The sequence below is a fragment of the Hemitrygon akajei genome, chromosome 12 (assembly GCF_048418815.1).
Source record: "Hemitrygon akajei chromosome 12, sHemAka1.3, whole genome shotgun sequence".
Lineage (NCBI taxonomy): Eukaryota > Metazoa > Chordata > Chondrichthyes > Myliobatiformes > Dasyatidae > Hemitrygon > Hemitrygon akajei.
This window is the reverse complement of record NC_133135.1, coordinates 78,076,462-78,094,448: the sequence shown is the minus strand read 5'-3', so window position 1 is coordinate 78,094,448 and position 17,987 is coordinate 78,076,462. Positions and strand designations below refer to the sequence as shown.

Below are 17,987 nucleotides of genomic sequence, written 5' to 3'. Positions count from 1 at the left end.
TCAATCTTTTTTTTTGGTGGATAAAAGTCATCAAACGTTTTTACAAGTGTAATATGCGCTAGGAATATCTAAAACACAAAGCCACAAGAGGCAGTGATAAATGGTCCTGATTTTATTACCACTCAAAAAGTTTATGCACCTATTATTCATTTTGTTTACAAACGTTCAGAAAAGCAAAACAGAAAAAAAATTGCGGTTATAAAAATCTGAAGTAAAACTTGAAAATACTGAAAAGGTAGAGGAGCATCTTTGGAGAAAGGAAGACTTAACATTATCATACTGAAAGGCTAAATATGTTTGTTCCTTCACATTTCCTGCCAGACCTGCTAAATATTACAGCATTTCATGAATTTGAATTGGATATTTGTTGATTTTTTGTGGAATTTACCCAAAAAAATGGTGATCTAATGGCAAATTATTTCGGGTGTTGTGCAGATTATTTCATCAGGAGAGTATATTTCCAGCAGTATATAATGTGGAGTATATGCTGGAAATATAGAGGTGTCATCAGAACGGTTAACGGAATAGGCAGACCTATCATCAGATCGGAGTTTGCCCATTTATTTCTATTCCAACGTGCATTTCCTCCCAGATAAATACAGTTGTTTTATCTCTGCCATGGAGGTGCGTGAGAGCATGCATTTAAATACATTCGCGTCCTATGGTTATTTTGGACCAAATGCAACCGTTTTTACTTATCGGGTCAAGCCGGCAGAAAACAGCAATCCGTTGCAATTAATCCAATGGCTGGAAAAGTTTAATTTAGCATATGAATATCGGAGCAACATATAATTACCGATTTGATTATACAGGAACGATGCGATTCTTTCCTAACGCAAACGAGGAACTGGCCGTGCATAAGGGGGCGCCGCTCTATAGCGTAATCCCAGGGAATCCTGATCCAGTGGGAAACCATTCTCTTGATCCCTGCTTTACTGGGATCACCAGCCTATTGAGTCCCAGGAGAAGCAAAACAAAAAAAAGGCATTTATTTTCGCAACTGATCGCGTTCATCTTCGGCAACACAGCAATGGACAGCGTGCGGTAAGAGCAGACAATGAAAGGAGCTTCCAGCAGCCGGGTAAATCTGCCGTGCATAATTGCAAGAAAAAGAAAAGAGTGGGTTTATATTTCTGATGTCTGGCGATCGATTCATTTCTGTTTCAACGAAGGTCTGGACCCCAGAGTTTCTTAGCCGCTACCTATGAGGACAGGAGAAAGACCGCGTTATTCCATGTGGCTCAAAAACAAATGCAGACTATGCTGGAACCAGTGGCTACAGTCCGCTTCCTCTGCTCCCAGTGCTACTATATTTCAACGGAAAGCCAGCATATCCTCTCGTTCCTCTTATCTTTTTGCCAATATGCTGCCTCGTCTTCCTCCTGCTTCCTGCCGTTTGTGACATGACAATAAGGAGGAGGAAAAAATTTTAAAACGGGACTAGCCTGGAACGAATGACGAATTCAAACAGAAAATCAAATCCGAAGACAAACGACAGTGTCTAAATTACCGCGTCCGGCAAGATCGACTCGTGCCAGTGCTGAATATTACCCAGCCTCTATTTCCCCAACCTTTTGCTTTTTATAAACTATATATAAATCTCTTCATATAGTTTAACCCTGGAACGATGGGCTGCATTCAGAGTATAACTTGTAAATCAAGAATACGGCGAGAGAATATTGTGGTGTATGACGTTTCTGCAACGATTGATCAATGCCCAACTATAATAGAAGAAAATTCCCCTATTGTTTTACGGTACAAGACACCATACTTCAAGGCGTCCGCTCGGGTGGTGATGCCTCCCATCCCTAGGAATGAAACATGGGTGGTTGGATGGATTCAAGCTTGCAACCAAATGGAATTTTTCAACACTTACAGCGACCTCGGAATGTAAGGGAATTTAACATGGTATAGTATATGAAATGCACCGCCGTTCAGTTCTGCAATGTGCCGTGTTACCATCATAAGAGGCACAGTGGGGTCGCAAAATGACCGTTTCAAAACAGAAAACACCGCCGCCGGTAAATGGATTTTAGTGTACAGAATTTACGTATTACTTCATTTTATTTAAGTAAACTTGCGCGGCTGTTGTGGTAATTGTTCAATACGGCTGTGGTGGATAGGCGTTATAGATTTAACAAGCTTAATTTACTGTGGAAGACTGAGGACCGTGTGTAATTCTTCGACAGCATGATGCGGGAATAGTGAAAATGTGGTTTACTATGCCGGGTTCGCATTAATTTCGTCCAGGGCAGATAAATCGTCCCTGTTATTTATTTTCTTGCCGCGAAATGCGTATCTAATGCATCTATGTTTACATTTAGTGACAGAAGTGTTATTGTGTGTCGCTTGGTGCAACTAAGCGGTTAATTTCCGTGCAGACTGACACATTCAGACTAAACATTGCTCACCTGCCCACGTTTCTTTCTAGGGAATGGAGTCAGTCTTGAGAGGCGGTTAATGCAATTGGATTAGCGTCTACCACGCAAACTATCAGGCTTATGCTTAAATAAACAAGACAATGTGCATATTTAAATAGATTTATTAATAACCTCTCATAATTTCAAATCAGTTCCAGAGATTCAAATTAAACTTAAGCCGGGAATGATCGACTGATCATTAATCACCTAAGATGGGTATAAAATCAAATGCATTTTTATACTTAAACTCTACGAAATTGTATGACGTACTTCTGCAGTTTCTTTTATCGTGATGAAACGCCAGCTCTTCACTCTGCAAATAACTTGTGCTAGGTTTCCACTGAATTTCGCTTGTTAGACACTGGAAACGCGGGTTGTGTCTGCTTAGAAACAGACAGTAAAACTGGAGCTTGAAAATTCTGTCTTTATACCTAACCGGGTAATAACTACATACGTCTGAGGTATTCTGCCTTTTTTAAAAAAAAACTTTTCACCAACTACATCATGCTCTTCCAGGACCCTATAAAATTGCTATTTCAAACTCAGATCTATTAACTATACTTTAATTTTGCCCAGCGTTACCCTAAATTACAAATTTGAAGGAAAGAAGCCCCTTTAGAGAGTTTGCGCTCTTTTTATTAGAACGCGGGGTTTCATGTCTTTTACATGCAAATATCTTTAAAGATAGCGTCACCAAGCTATATTGGCAGAGTTCCCTACTGAAAATAATCAAGTATGGGCAGACCTGGAGAGTGTATAGGGAAAAGGGGATTTTAATGAGTGAATCTTGTGCTGAAAATCCCACTTGGAACTGGATGATAAGCAAGAGTTCAGACAGGCTCATAACATGGAATAATTCCAAGTGCTTCACATAGCAGAGACAGTTATATGATATAGATAGATTGCTATTGTTTTATGTCATCATATTGTCCTTGTGAGGAAGATTCCTTAAAGTGTTGTCCTTCACATCTTCATGCTTACCAAGCACCTATCTGTTCTCAGCAACAAAGTGAATCAAACAAAGCTGAAAATGAAAGATGCTTAATTGCATGGTTGCTGAGATCAACCAACTGGATCAATTTACTTCAGTGGCCCAAATGTTAATAAATTACAGCTGTCAACAGCTTGTTTTTTGTTCATGGTATCTGGCATTTAATGTACATCTCTAATAGTCTGATGGGGCATTTATGAGTCAGCCACATTGGTGGGCATGGGATCACACATTCAGCAGGTAGGGATGTAGATCAACATACATACATCAAGGTGAAGTTGATTTGTTTCCAGGGTGTTTATCTTTAATTCCAATTTTATTTAAAATAAATTCCACAGCTTTGATGTGGGGATTTCAACATATTTCTCTACCAATAATCTGTCTTAGTCCAGTAAGACCTTAATCATTGTGCCATCATGATGTATATATAGAGAGATTTTTAAGGAAGCAAGCCCGTCACCTGGGATTCATTGGAGCCTTTATCAAGCTGGTTACCTGGCCACATGAATAGATATTTTGAACAAGGGAGAGGCAGGAAAGTCTGGGGAATGGATATTGAATTTTGTCCGAGAAAGCTGAAGGAGAGACAAGACAATGAAAGCTAAGGAAATGGGAAACTGAGGATGAATATTCCTGGAGAGTTTATAAAGCTGGAGAAGCTTACAAAGATACAGAAGAATGGGTGGCAATTAACCTTAAATAGTAAAATGTAAGATATTTGATGTACAGATTGGATAATATCCTTAATAAATGAACTCATTATCACCTCCTCATTTTTGTTTCCCAGCATTTGTCTGGTAGATAGCATCCCTTCCCTCACCACCTCACTTCCCTGCAACACCCTAAAACTACAACTTTATGAACCCCTTCCAATGATTGAAAGATTTAATTAACTTCTTGTAATTCTGGCGTTCAACTGGATGTTTGTGTCTTTTTTTGCAAATTGTATAGAGTATGTCATTCCAGTTTGAAGTCTAGTAATAACCAATCTGTTACCACGTGTGTTTCTGTAGTTACCTCTTAAGGAAGGGTGGACATCCCATGGGATTTAACTTTTTATTTACATGGATTGAGAATAGCTAGTGGCAATTTTGTATGGAAGGGGAAAACTCAGTTAACAAATCCATCCCACAGTATTTTCCAGTTTAGTTCAAGTCTGTTTCTTTGTTCTCCTCTCTGAATGTATAGGGGTATTATAATATTCAATTGGTCTTCTACGTTGGAAACATAAGAGATAAAAAATAACTGATAGTTCAGGATTGGTAGATCGATATTTCAGGATCAAGAGTCAATACGCAGGAAACAACCAACAAACCATTTGGTGCATTAGACTTCTTCAATGGAAATAAGTTAATCAATGCTAAACATCAATGTCTTCACCCTGAGATATTGTGCTTCCTACAGTGAGGCAGGTGCAGCTGCAATGTTAACCATGCACTGTTGTACTTTTTTGAGAGTATGGTGTCCCTGTCACCTGTATGAATGAGTGTGTGCCTTTGAGAACGTCCCGGACATACCCAAACCAAAAGCCATAAGATGTACGAGGAAATAAGAAGTCTTCTGAAGACTAGATTGTGGCATTCAAGACCAGTGAACCAGACTATACCAGAAGCCTGGGTGGAAGAGTATTTTAAGGGTGAGAAAACAATTCAATTGGGGTTAGAGATGGAATTTGATGCATGTCATCTCTGGCAGGGTTTGCAGGCCATTACTTCCTACAAAGTGAAACCTAACATAGTTTATGGCTGTGATGCTTCACTCCCTGATCTCAATATGCCTGAGTTGAAATGGAGACTAAAACTACACCTGTGAGAATCTCTGCTGCATCTGGTGACCTCGTGAGCTCTGTCTTGGAGGCCAAGGTCAGAACAACTTTCAAATGGGAGAACCCTTTCAAGGCACCAGGCCCTGATGGTATACCTGATAGGGGTCTGAAAACCTGTGCCAACCATCTGGTGGCAGTGTTTAAGGACACTGCGGCAGTTGGAGATTCCCACATACTTCAAAAGAGCAACAATCGTACCAGTGCTTAAGAAGAGCAGGGTGAGTTACGTCAATGATTATCACCCATGTGGCACTCATCTGTGGTGATGAAGTTCTTTAAGAGCTTGGTCATGGCTGGAATCAACTCCTGCTTAAGCAAGGACTGCTGCAATTTGCTTATTTCCACAGTAGGTCTACAGCAGATGCAATCTATCTGGCTCTTAGGCTGCTGTTTATTGACTACAGCTCAGCATTCAACATGATTGTATCCTCAGGTCTAATGAATATGCTCCAAAAACTGAAGTGGAATAGGTGAACAGCTTCAAGTTCCTGGGTGTCAACATCTCTGAAGATCTATGCTGGGCCCAATGTATTGATGCAATTACAAAGAAGGCTAGACAGAAACTAAATTTCATTAGGGGCTTCAGGAGAATTGGCATGTCACCAATGCTCTTGCAAATTTCAGCAGATGTACAATGGAGAGCATTCTAACTGGTTATATCAGTTTGGAGAAGCCAATGCACAGGATCAGAAAAAGCTCCATCATGCCAGTTCCATCATGGGCCTTAGCCTCCCCAGCATTGAGGACACCTTCAAAAGACAGCATCCATCTTTATGGGCTCCCATCACCCAGGACATTCCCTCTTCACATTGCTACCATCAAGGAGGAGATACAGGAGCCTGAATACACACACCCAATATTTCAGGATCAGCTTCTTTGACTCTGCAATTAGATTTCTGAATTGACAATGAACTAATGAACACTACCAAACTATGTTTTCCTCATATATGTTTATTCTAAATTATAGTTTTTATTATTATATATTGCAGTGCACTGCTACTGCAAAATGACAAATTTCACAACATATGTCATGATATCAAATCTGATTCAACGAATACATGAATCCCTTTCACCTGCTTCTCTGCCATTCACAATTGAAACCTTCTCCTGGCTATTAGTGCCAATAAAATATTCTACAGCCACCTAATGCAATTACAAAGAAGAATTGACAGAGCCTTGGTAAGAGTTCGCATCATTCATTCAATGTCAGAAAGCATTTGCTTAAATTAAACATTTGGTCAATGAAGACCCTCATATCAGCAGCTTCAATGTCTCTCCAGTGTCCTCGATCACCGTCATAACAATGCAGAGAAGGCAGAAAAATAGGGTTGAAAAGGAAAATATATCAGCCGTGATTTGATGGGCTGAAGAGCCTAATTCTGAACCCGTGTCCTATGGTCTTAGGGTCTTATTTGGCCAGTGCTGTCAATTGCATTGCTGTCAATTTTGAAAAGTGAAAATATCCAGCTGGAGAGCAGTGGGCATAAGGATGCTGGGTGAGACAGTTTATTGCTGGTGTCTAAGGTTGGCTCATCAGTGGGATAATGTTAAATGAATGAATAAGGACCCAAGTCAGATCCTGTACAACAAATCTCACTTTAACATGCTACCATGCCATGGAGGTTAGCAGTCCAGTTGGTGTCATTATACCCCTTTCCTCTCGCCTTTGCCACTTCTCCTACCACCCATGAATCTTCCAGGAAGGACCAAATACTAAAGTGACATATGCAGTGGCAAAACATTTTAGTATCAGTGTCAGCATATTTCACCTCTTGTACAACAGAGATTTGTTCGCAGATACATCATTACCATTGGCTTTCACACCAGACAGATGGAATTCCTTCATCTGACTACCCAATCAAAATCTCCGCAAATCAGATGCTCCAAGGAGCAATCTCTCTATATCAAGACGCCAGTTTTTATTGCACAGCGATTTATTCAAACATTTATTGGAGTTAAGGCTTGCTCGTGTTTTTGTTTAACTTATGGTTTTTATTAGAGAGGAAATGGAGGTCAAGTTGAAAGGTCCCATGAAAATGTTTTCACTGCATCAATAAAAAGCACCTTTAATCAAATAAATTGTCATATTGAAGAAACAGTATGTGGAGAAATTTAATTGCATCCAAAGTACCTAAATTTGTGAATCGTTCTATTTCTTGCATTGATTCAAGTCATGAAAAGACAGCATAGGAGAGCTTCTGTTATAATTTAACTATTCCAAATAGGTATTTATCATACTGAACCTTATGTGTTCAGTTATGTTTATTGTAGCAAAATCTGTATTAAATCCCCTTCTTCGTCTGCAGCTTAAAAAAGTATAGTCAGGATATTATGCTATTATCGTGACGTACTTCAAAGCTCAAACAGTATGCAACCATTTTTTCCTTCCACTTTATTGCTGATAGTTGACTTAATATGTCAATATCTACCTGGTCATTTTCTCTTAAAATCAATAATACATTGAAGTGGGGAGAGAAGGAGAAGCTTGCAATTACTGTATTCAGTGGGTGTATACTTATTTTCTACTGCCAAAGAGTCTTCCACAGCTATTACGTCAAATTGGGGAAATGCTGTCATTTCTTTATACTTAAAGAGCAGTAAAACCCGATAGCAGTCTAATGTTGTAACTGTATATACTTAATTTGTAAGTCACAATTTATATTCCAGTACTTTTTCTCCAGGCTTTAATATTTCTTTCTGTACCATGCATTAACTGCAGCAATGAGGAAATGATATGTTATTGTTCTAATGTGAATGGGGGATTTTCCTAGAGAATAAGTTACCTTCCTTTTTCGAGAGAGGTGACTAGCTGCTGTATGTTGCAATAATCTGGTGGCGTCTACCATTTTTAGAGTTACCCATGTAAGACAGAACTGATTGGAATTTACTTCTCTCCTATCACCTCCTCATATGTCTTACGTTAATTCAGCTCCATGAATATATGCCATATTTCGGAGCTTTCCTTCTCAGTCATGTTTCTCAATTGTATTCCTGCAACTTCTTCTCTCCACATGCCCATCTGCCCAGTATCATGACTGAGACCCAGTTGGAGCTAACTGCAGAAATTTGGGTGCAGGAGTTAGCATTTCTGCTCATGGTCCATGTGATTTCCAAAATCTATTAAAATTCATGACTATAAAACAGTGCTGTTCACAATAAGAGACTACTGTTCTTAGAAATCAAATCCTCAAATATGCTGCAGTCTGAGGAACATCTCTATTCAGAAGTCAAAAATTATACAATACTCCTACAATTTGCCTTCCTTACAGAGTGACTGTATAGTCTTATATGCTCGCATATCTTTCTTTGAAAAACATGTTTTCTAATCATTTGTACCATTCTTTTCACTTTTACAAAGTTTACAATGGTCAGATACATACATTTTGCTAGGATTTCTGATTAAGTGATACATTTATCATATGCTACTGAAACCACCCCCATACGTTTGATAATTTTAGACAGTTGTATGACTCTTATAAATCTATATATTTTGAACTTCTACACATGTAGGTTCTTCATCAATGATGTTTGTGGTTTGAACTACAAGTTCTTAAGTTCTGGAAATTCATTCTAAAACTCCCTTTCTCAATCTTCACTTTTAAAGTGCACCTAGAAACCATTGGTCATCCAGCATTTAGTTGCTGTAATGTCTTCCAATATGACTTGGTGCCAATTTTTGTTTAATGTTCTCATTTGAAATGATATAGGAAGTGTTCCTACCTTAAAGAATCTTTATAAATTGTTATCATTGGGAGTGTGACTTAGGGAACATGCTACCACTGTTGAATAGTACAATCTTCAGTTTGGCATTGCTTATTAGCACAGATTTAAGCACAGAGTAAATACTGCCAGTAATATAGCTTCAGAATTGCCTGTTCTCAGTCAAGGCAGCTAAACCATACCAGAAAATACTGCTCCATTTTCCACATTTGCTCTGTTTCACATCCCAGCTGTTAATGTAATGCAACAATTGGTAACTACAGAGTGCTTTTATAGCCTTACATTTACTATAGCTGAAACTGGCTAGTTAAGATAACTAGAAATGTTAAAACTGAAGCTCCTGTGGGCTAGTTTGCTGTACAAAACGATCCTATCAAATATATTTATTTGAATAGTGATGTCATTTCAAATATTTTCGCAAGGTCACTTTGCTTCAAAATCTTAAATATTCTAAAAATATAATATTTATTTTGATTCCTAAACATACTTTATGCAAATCTTACTATGGTTTAAGTTTGTATTTTTATGACAGTAATTTTGCAATTTTACTTGTAAACTGCAAACTGTTTCTTGGTCAGTACAGGAAAGGGATGAGTCTATCAGATAGTGTGCAATGTTTTTTGATCTAGATCAGGGATTTCCAACCTTTTTTATGCCTTGGATCAGTGCAATTAAGCAAAGGGTCAGTGGACCCCAGGTTGGGAACCCCTGGTCCAGATGATGGTTAAGAGCTTCAGTCATCATCCATTTGCTTCAGGTGGGCTTTGCTTGAAAAGACTTAATCACCATCTTGAATCACTGCAGTCTGTATAAAAGAAATACTCCCACATTGTTGCTGGTATTCAACAATACTATTGTTGCTGGTTCCAAAATTTGGATCCATTGATGATCAAGTCAATACTTGTGTGATTTGTAGAGGCATTTGCAAGTAGTGATTTTTTTCATGCATCTGTTGCCTTTGTTCTTCAAGGTAGATGCATTACAGAAAGTTGACATTGAATCCATCATTGACACATTGGGAATTTTTTAACTATTGGCATTTCTCTCATATAATTTCTGTTTAAACAAAGCAGAGTCTGATTATATTTGCATGTTTCTGTTTGTTTCTCTGAAACATATTATTTGGAATATTCTTGCTGATGAAATACTAATATGATGAGACCTGACAAACTTATTTATTCCACTATAATTAAAGATGCAATTTTTATACGGTTGATACACCAAAGTAAGGCCCTTTTCAAACTATAGCCTACAGTGAGCTGCATTGCTACCACAACAATTTTCAGTTAACATCCTTAACGAGTTTCAAGACACTTCACAGAACTATAAAAATATCCAAATGAACATAAAGCCAAGGGAGGAGGCAATGTGGAAAATGCCCAGTGGGTCAAGGGGCAGAGTGTACAGATTCTCTTAAAGAAAAAAAGTGGGGAATGGTGGAGATGTCTGGGTAACAAACTGCATAAAGTTAACCATCCAGATAGAGGAAAGTAGAGCATTCAGCATGGGTTAAAGGGAAGTAAAGGATATCCTAGAAGCAATAATTGGAGCTCACAGATATTCAGGAAGGTTTCTGAGCTGAAAAAGAGTACAGAGCTGAGAAAATATGATGAAAATTCCTTAGGCAGTTTAGATGCGACAGGTGACTGGTGGAATTAATTTATATTTGCATTCAAATTATCTTCTTCATGGAGTAGAACAAGGACTGCTGCAAATAATATTTATTGATGGACAAGATAATAAATTATACTTTTTTCATCTGTCAGTGGTATTGTTATTAAAAAATTTGCCTTGCTACTCAGCATTTTTAAAAGTAAAATTGAGAATTCTGATCAAGAAACAGAATTGGATTCCCTAACTGCAACAACGTGTGGGCAATAATACCTGGAAAGCTATTATCTGATAGACAAATGTTGGGAAAACTCAGTAGGTCTGCTAGTATCAGCAGAGAAAAAACAGTTACTATTTCAGATTGAAAGCGCTTTGAAGACAATCACTGACCTCATGTGTTAATTCTTCTTTTTTTCTGTCCACAGATACTTCCAACATTTTCTGTTAATTAATCAATTGCCTTTTCTCAGTTTTAACTGAATTAATCTGTATGAATCAGTATAATCACTTGACAGGATTATTATAGTTAAAATGTAAACACAAGTGATTCTGCTGATGTTGGAAATCTTGAGCAACACACACAAAATACTTGAGAAACTCAACAGGTCAGGCGGCATTCATGGATTGGAATAAAATTTCAGACCAAGGCTCTTGATGAAAGGTCTCACCCGAAACATCAACTGTTTATTTCCCACAGTTGAAGGCCACGTTTCTTCAAGGCTTCCCAGCCATTTGACAAGATATCATTGATCTTCTTCAGCTCTGCTTTCTGACCTTATACCCATATTCCTGGATTCTCCTAGTTTCCAAACATCTATTGGAAATTAATTAATAGTGAAGAATCAACATACCTCTGGCAGTGGATCTTGATGATCCACATCTTACCCTCAGTCTAAATATAACTCTTCTTTGAATTCCATCTCATTATTCCAGTAAAAGCAATTGTCCACTGAATTCAGTCCTGCAATATCCAAACTTTCTACCATAATAACCAATTATATTTAGACTGTTTATATTATTTAAAATGTTGACTTTACATTTGGTCTATTACATTGGTCTGAGAAAATTCTTGTTGAGTGAATGCCTCTTGCTTACAAATAATGCTCACTTAAACTTATCTTTATCCAGGTCCAGCTGGGAACTTCCTGACCTTCGAGAAGGAAGGGTTAAAGCTATCAGTGATTCTGATGGAGTGAGCTATCCATGGTACGGCAATACGACAGAAACAGTGACACTGGTTGGCCCTATAAACAGGGTGTCCCGGTTCTCAGTCAGTATGAATGATAATTTTTACCCAAGTGTGACATGGGCGGTACCTGTGAGTGAAAGCAATGTGTCACAACTAACCAGGATTAAAAGAGACCAAAGTTTTACCACTTGGCTGGTAGCCATGAACACGGTCAGCAAAGAAAAGATTATACTTCAGACAATCAAATGGAGAATGCGTGTTGACATAGAGGTTGACCCCACAAACCCATTAGGATACCGTGCTAAGCTTGTCGGAAGGACACAGCAGGAACAGCCTCGGATATTAGCTAGGATGGAGCCCATACCTCCAAATGCCTTGGTAAAGCCCAATGCAAACGATGCCCAGGTTTTAATGTGGAGACCTAAACGTGGTCTACCTCTAGTTGTCATACCTCCGAAATAATAATGCAGGCTGCAGCTCTTCAAGAAATCTTAGAAGGACCTAATTTTTTATACATCTCCTATTTCATCCAGCAGCAACAAATGAACAAGGTTGGATTTTAATTATTTTGATATGTAAGTTATGCACTTTTTAGAGGAAAGGAATGAAATCTTGGTTCAGTTGTGTATCACGGGATCTTGCTTGGCTGTTTACAGAGGTCATTCCATTGTACATCCGATTGTGGTTACATTTAGTTTGTGTGTGAGTGTGTGTGCACGCGCGCCTGTGTGTTTGTATGCGCGTGTTCATTTTGATAAGGCAAAGTTCTCAGTCCAGATGAACTGACCGTGGTGCTGAAATCGACAAGAGAAAGTTACAATGTTTTATAATCACAAAGGAATTGGGTTGGGGCTAGCTTGTGTTGCTCCACATGCCGACTTCAGTTGGAAGAACCTTCCTCCTGTTGTACTTAAGTACAGTTCAATGAATTGATTGATAATCTTTCTGCATGCACTTCCTATTAAGTAAATTAATGGTTTAGAATATCTATGTCCATTCAAATCTGTGTGTTTTGAGGAATTTCAAGCCTTTATCACAAGAATTGCTGTCAGTTGAATTTTATTTTAACATTGCAGCATTTTTCTTTGGATTTTTTTTGGGTCAGCATTGAAACTTTGAAGAAGTAAGACTGAAAAAAGCTCCTATTTGACATTCTGCATTTATTTTGCTGTGAATGTTTTTCAAGCATTAGGTGCCAATGTGACCGGGATCTTAACAAACTGTACCATAGGTCTTGGGGATTTTAACCGAAGAATACATCACAATATCCACTCCTTTTACCTCGGTGCAAATAACAAGGCTGATTTTGCATATGCTGGCACAGCACTGAATGCAGCTGTTTGCTTATAGGATTTCTGCCAGGTTATGCAATTGTTCTGAAGATTTCCAACTTAACTTGGGAAGACTTAAGCATTTTCAGAAAATGTACTATTTTTATGATCTTCTAACATCCAAATTCTTTGTCAGATGTTTGTATAAAGATGGTTACTTAAGATGGTCCCTCACTGTAACTTTGGCACTTTTGAAGAAATAGCAATGGTCTGATGATAAATCACTTGTAGTACATGTAATGATACTGGTTGTTCAACCACACATTAATAAGATAAGTTGTTGCCTGTATTCTGACTGGACAATAAGTAGCCATAAACACGCACATTAATGGATTTGTTCTATGTAGAAATAACTATTCATAAAAGAATGAAGTGAGGACCTGGATCAGCAGAGTGACAGAGTGTCAAAGCCAGCTCCTGCCATCTCCATCTGATTTCCAGCTTTGGTTAGATCCCAAGTGAATTGAGTATGTAATTAAAATAAAATATATAACAATGCCAGGCAATGGAGATGAACAAGAGAGCAGCACTAATTAGTAGCTCTTGAGCCCAAAAGACCTTCCTTTGTGCTCTGTAATTGGTTCAACTTAAATTCAGGAAACAAGATCATTATATTTAAAAACATCATTTATAATTTTCCATATCATAAAATTGTACTAAACATCTGAATGTTATGCAAACTGTGCTTTATTTATATTGCACTTTTATGTCACATTTTTAAAATGAGCTTCTTTGATTAACTGCAACTTGAGACCATGATGTTGAACTCAAATGGGAGGATGCTGTAATACCTGGGGGGGGGGGGGGAAATGAACTGATTTGTTGTGTTGCTGAACTTGGCTCTGCAGTGTGCCTTATATACAATGAGATCTGTAGCATACCTGGCTCTCCTTGGAGTGCAGATGTTTGGCTTACTAATTTGTTACTTGAACGTTGAAGGGTGACAAACTGTTGGTGGATTGCATGTATTTCTGAAACTGAGAAATTTGCACTTTGATTTTGTTCATTTATACTGGAATATGACATGTCACTTTCATTGCTGGAAAACAATGGAATAAAAAATAATTTTTTTTCTAAGTTCAAAGAGATATTTTTCTTTATAAGTGTTTTTTCATTTGGAGAGATTTACATTTGTATGATCTAAAATTATATGCAATCCCTGTATGTTACAAATATACATCTGGGAGAAGTTTCAATGCACTTCAAATCAAAGGGATTCTGGACTTCAGTCATCACAAATGTCCCAGTAAAACTCATGAGTGGGTCAGATGTTTAATTATTTAGGTGGGAGAGAATTTTATTTTATGCTCTCCTAGGCAATTTTTGACATTATTAGAGAATAGCATATACATTCTGTTTCTGTGCAGTTCCAGAACAAAGTATCTAGAATAAATTACATTTACTGTAATAAAAACTGAAATTAAAAGGCTGGAAACACCGACATATTGGACAAAGGGGAAGGGCAAAGATAATTTTTTAGCAGGATGAACTTCCATTGACAAAGTTTTACATTTCTGATAGTGGCAGTTTAAGGTAGTGTCCAGGCTATATTATCTCCTTTCATAGAGTGTCCAGGCTAACTATGACTTTCTATGACCTATGGAAGCATTACAATTGATGTGATGTGACAAAATTAAAAACTACATAGAGTGGAAATTCTAAATGTATCACAGTAAAAGTGAACAGGATTGAGAATTATATTTATATTAATGCCAGACCACAGTGGGATTTCTGCTCATGACTAACATACTTCCTCTGCTATGTTATAGTATAATAATCATAGAGCAGGTGTAATGATCATCACATGTATTCATATTGAGCAAACTTTTTCTTTCTTTTGACAGACAGATTTTAACATTCATTTATTCGTATTCATGTTCAATGGCTTATCTCTCAAAGAACTTGCATTTTCTAGAGGCCTCCTGCAAACTCGGGGTCATTGTGCCTACCTCCCTCTCCCTCGATCTTGAGTGCTTGGGGTGAGGTCCAGTGGCGCAGCTGCCTCTTAGCTCCAGTGACCCCGGTTCAATCCCGACATTCGCTCCTGTCTATGTGGTATCTGCACCTTCTGCCTGGAGTTCCTCCAGTACTCTGGTTTCCTCCAACATCCCAAAGATAAGGGGATTAGTAGGTTAATTGGCTACTGTAACTTGCCCCTAATGTGCAGGTGAGTGGTAGAACCTGGCGTGGTGGGGGGGGGGTTGCGTAATTGATGGGAGTTAGTGGAACATAAAATGGGATTAGCTTTGAATGAATGTAAACTTATGGTTGATAGTCAGCATGGCCTCATTGGGTCAAAGGGCCTATTACCAAACTATGACTACTTGACTCCATGCCAGTTTTCAGAGAATGCCTTTCAGTCCCACTAAACCACTTACCTCGCCGTAACCTATCCTCTCTCACGTTACAGAATTTTTTTCACTTTTGGGTCTTTTGACATGTACCTACAATAATGGAGAATTTTACGGTAGCGGATTAAACATCCTTGGGATGTAGAAAGAAACCACACTATCTGGGGCAAATCCACATTGTTACACAAACAATATACAAACTTCACACAGATAGCACAAAGTCAGGATGAAACCCACTTTACAGGAACCGTGTGGTAGCAGTTGTTCTGGCACAGTGCTGCCTTTTGATAAAGCTTTTGACCATTTATCCCAATATCTCCTTTGAATTACTGTTAAGTTCTGTCTGATACTCCTGTTTAAGAGCCACTGGGACTGTGTAGTATGTTTAAAACTCCCTAGAACTCAGAATTGCTCTTAGCAACTATCAAAACTTACGAAATCTCTAACTCATTCTAATCTTCAAATATTAACACTATCAGTGGTGCAGGTACTGCATTTGGCCTCCATGTCTCTCAAATTATTAAGGGGTCAAAATGGAAGAAATTTCTCTCTTATCCCAAATAATAATGAGAAGGATTGAGAGGGCGAGGTACTGAAATGGGTCTGTACCCAATCAAAATGAGATTGTCTAGAAAACAGAGGTGGAAGAAAAATTTGGCAGAGAATTAGAAAAAAAAAATTAAAGCAGTATACACAATTCATGCTCAAATGTTAAAAAATCAATAAAAAGATTAATTCAATTCAAAAGAAAAAGTTGTTTTGCATTGGATACCACAATTCAGGTATTTAGCCATCACCTTAATAACCAGCACTCTCATAAAGACTCTACAGATTTTGAAGAATAGTATTATCCATTTATTAAACAGTTATTGTAAATAGCTCTTCGACCCTTTCCATTTGAGATATGCCTTCTTCACATTCCTGTCGTCAAGGAGGAGGCATTAGAGCCTGAGGACCAACACTCAATACCTTAGGAACAGCTTCTCCCCCTCAGCCATCAGATTTCTGTCCATGAACACACGAACACCATCGGACTACTTTTCTCCCTTTTTGCATTATTATTTTTTACAGCATATATTTTCTTTTTGCAACTCAGAGTTTGTATGTATTGCACTGTACTGCTGCTGCAAAGCAACAAATTTCATGGCATATGTCAGTAATAATAAACCTGTGTCTGGTTCTGAATGAAGTTTCTCAAATGAATCCCATTCTAGATTGATGGATGCGCTTGGGAACTGGATTAAGATAATCAAACTTGCCTTTCTTTTAGTTCCCTTAATTACCTTCAGCAAGAAGATTTTTCCCTCTGAACCATCTGCACTGGATCCTCCCCAAACCGCATCCCCCCCGCCCCATCCCCTGAGTTTTGAGGCAGACTGGAGTTCACTTTAGCAGCCAGCTGTCCTCTGAATAAATCAATTAACTTGCAGCTCACTTCTCATCCAATTATATGTCACATAGATCTCCAGATTATCTTAAATTGCAAAATAGGCATCTTTGCAATTGTAGGAAGCTATGTGCCCATAAGCTATATGCAGTTTTAGAATCATGCATCTTGGATATAGTGATCTTAACAATTATAAACGGTTTCAACAGCTCAGTGAACAGATTAACATCAATTTTACAGCCTCATGCTTCAGACACAGATAAAAGGTGGTTTCAAAGCTATTGCCTGAGAGATGTGATGCTGCAACATTTTCAGAAATCTTAATTGTAGAAATGTCAGAAAGAAAATGCTCTCTGTCTAATATTTCTGAAACTTTTTGAATCTTTTAAGATCTGCCTAATTAGTCTGTGTTTTTGCATTATTTGGTGATATTTTCGTATAACTTTGGCTATGAGTACACGCTGATTTGGGCCTCGTATCTTTCAATATACTGAAGATGTTATGCTTATGGCTATTCTGGTGAAAAAAATAAATTAAAACTAGAACATATAACTAAAACACTTCTATCTTGTAATGTGAAGTGTTTATGTGCTCTATGATTGACTACTTGTACATCTTAACCTGATAAACCTGGTTTGTGTGATACATGGAATTCTCGGTAGAATTTCTGTGTGTTTATCACTTTGTGGAACGTACTCAGTCCTCTGTATCCCCCTCTGCTGAACCCATACCACATTTGGACATGACTTGGGCTACCAAGAGGGAGCGACTCTTGCCCCGTTCTTCGCGACTAGCACCCAATGATTTAAAGAGACACTCTTAGCTTTGTCTTGGAGAGACTGGCACCTACGTGTGGACACTGGCAGAGGCTATGAAGTGGAGTCAGCGGAACCTCTGGTGAGTGTGGTCATTTCTCCAGTTTGTATTTCTCTGCCAACCGCGGTTTCACAGTGCTACACAAACAGGAGCTACTGGAGCATCAGTTTTCTCCTGGAATGGGGTGTCAGGTGGACTGGCAATCTAGTAGCGGCCAGTTCACACTGCTGCTGAGAACTGGGCCATCAGTATATTGCAGAATCATGACAGGAGCTCCCTGTGTCACCCTGTTAAGGATATGGATTGAGAATTGATGATTGGACAGAAAGCAAATAAACAGTCCTTG

At 38.3% G+C, this 17,987-nt stretch overlaps 1 protein-coding gene across 3 annotated transcripts in view; it reads left to right on the top strand.

Moving 5' to 3' along the window:
* The first annotated feature begins 630 nt into the window (after positions 1-630).
* Positions 631-17,987, top strand: part of fam78bb (family with sequence similarity 78 member Bb) — a 30,364-nt gene continuing 13,007 nt past the window's right edge. Inside the window, exons 1-2 of one of the 3 annotated variants that reach the window (XR_012101084.1) lie at positions 631-1,890; positions 11,696-12,307. Coding sequence is in view for 2 of the 3 variants with exons in the window: in XM_073063555.1 (XP_072919656.1) it covers positions 1,628-1,890; positions 11,696-12,218 (786 nt within the window). In the remaining variant the exon portion in view is untranslated. The other 2 variants (XM_073063555.1, XM_073063556.1) reach the window with 2 other exon arrangements.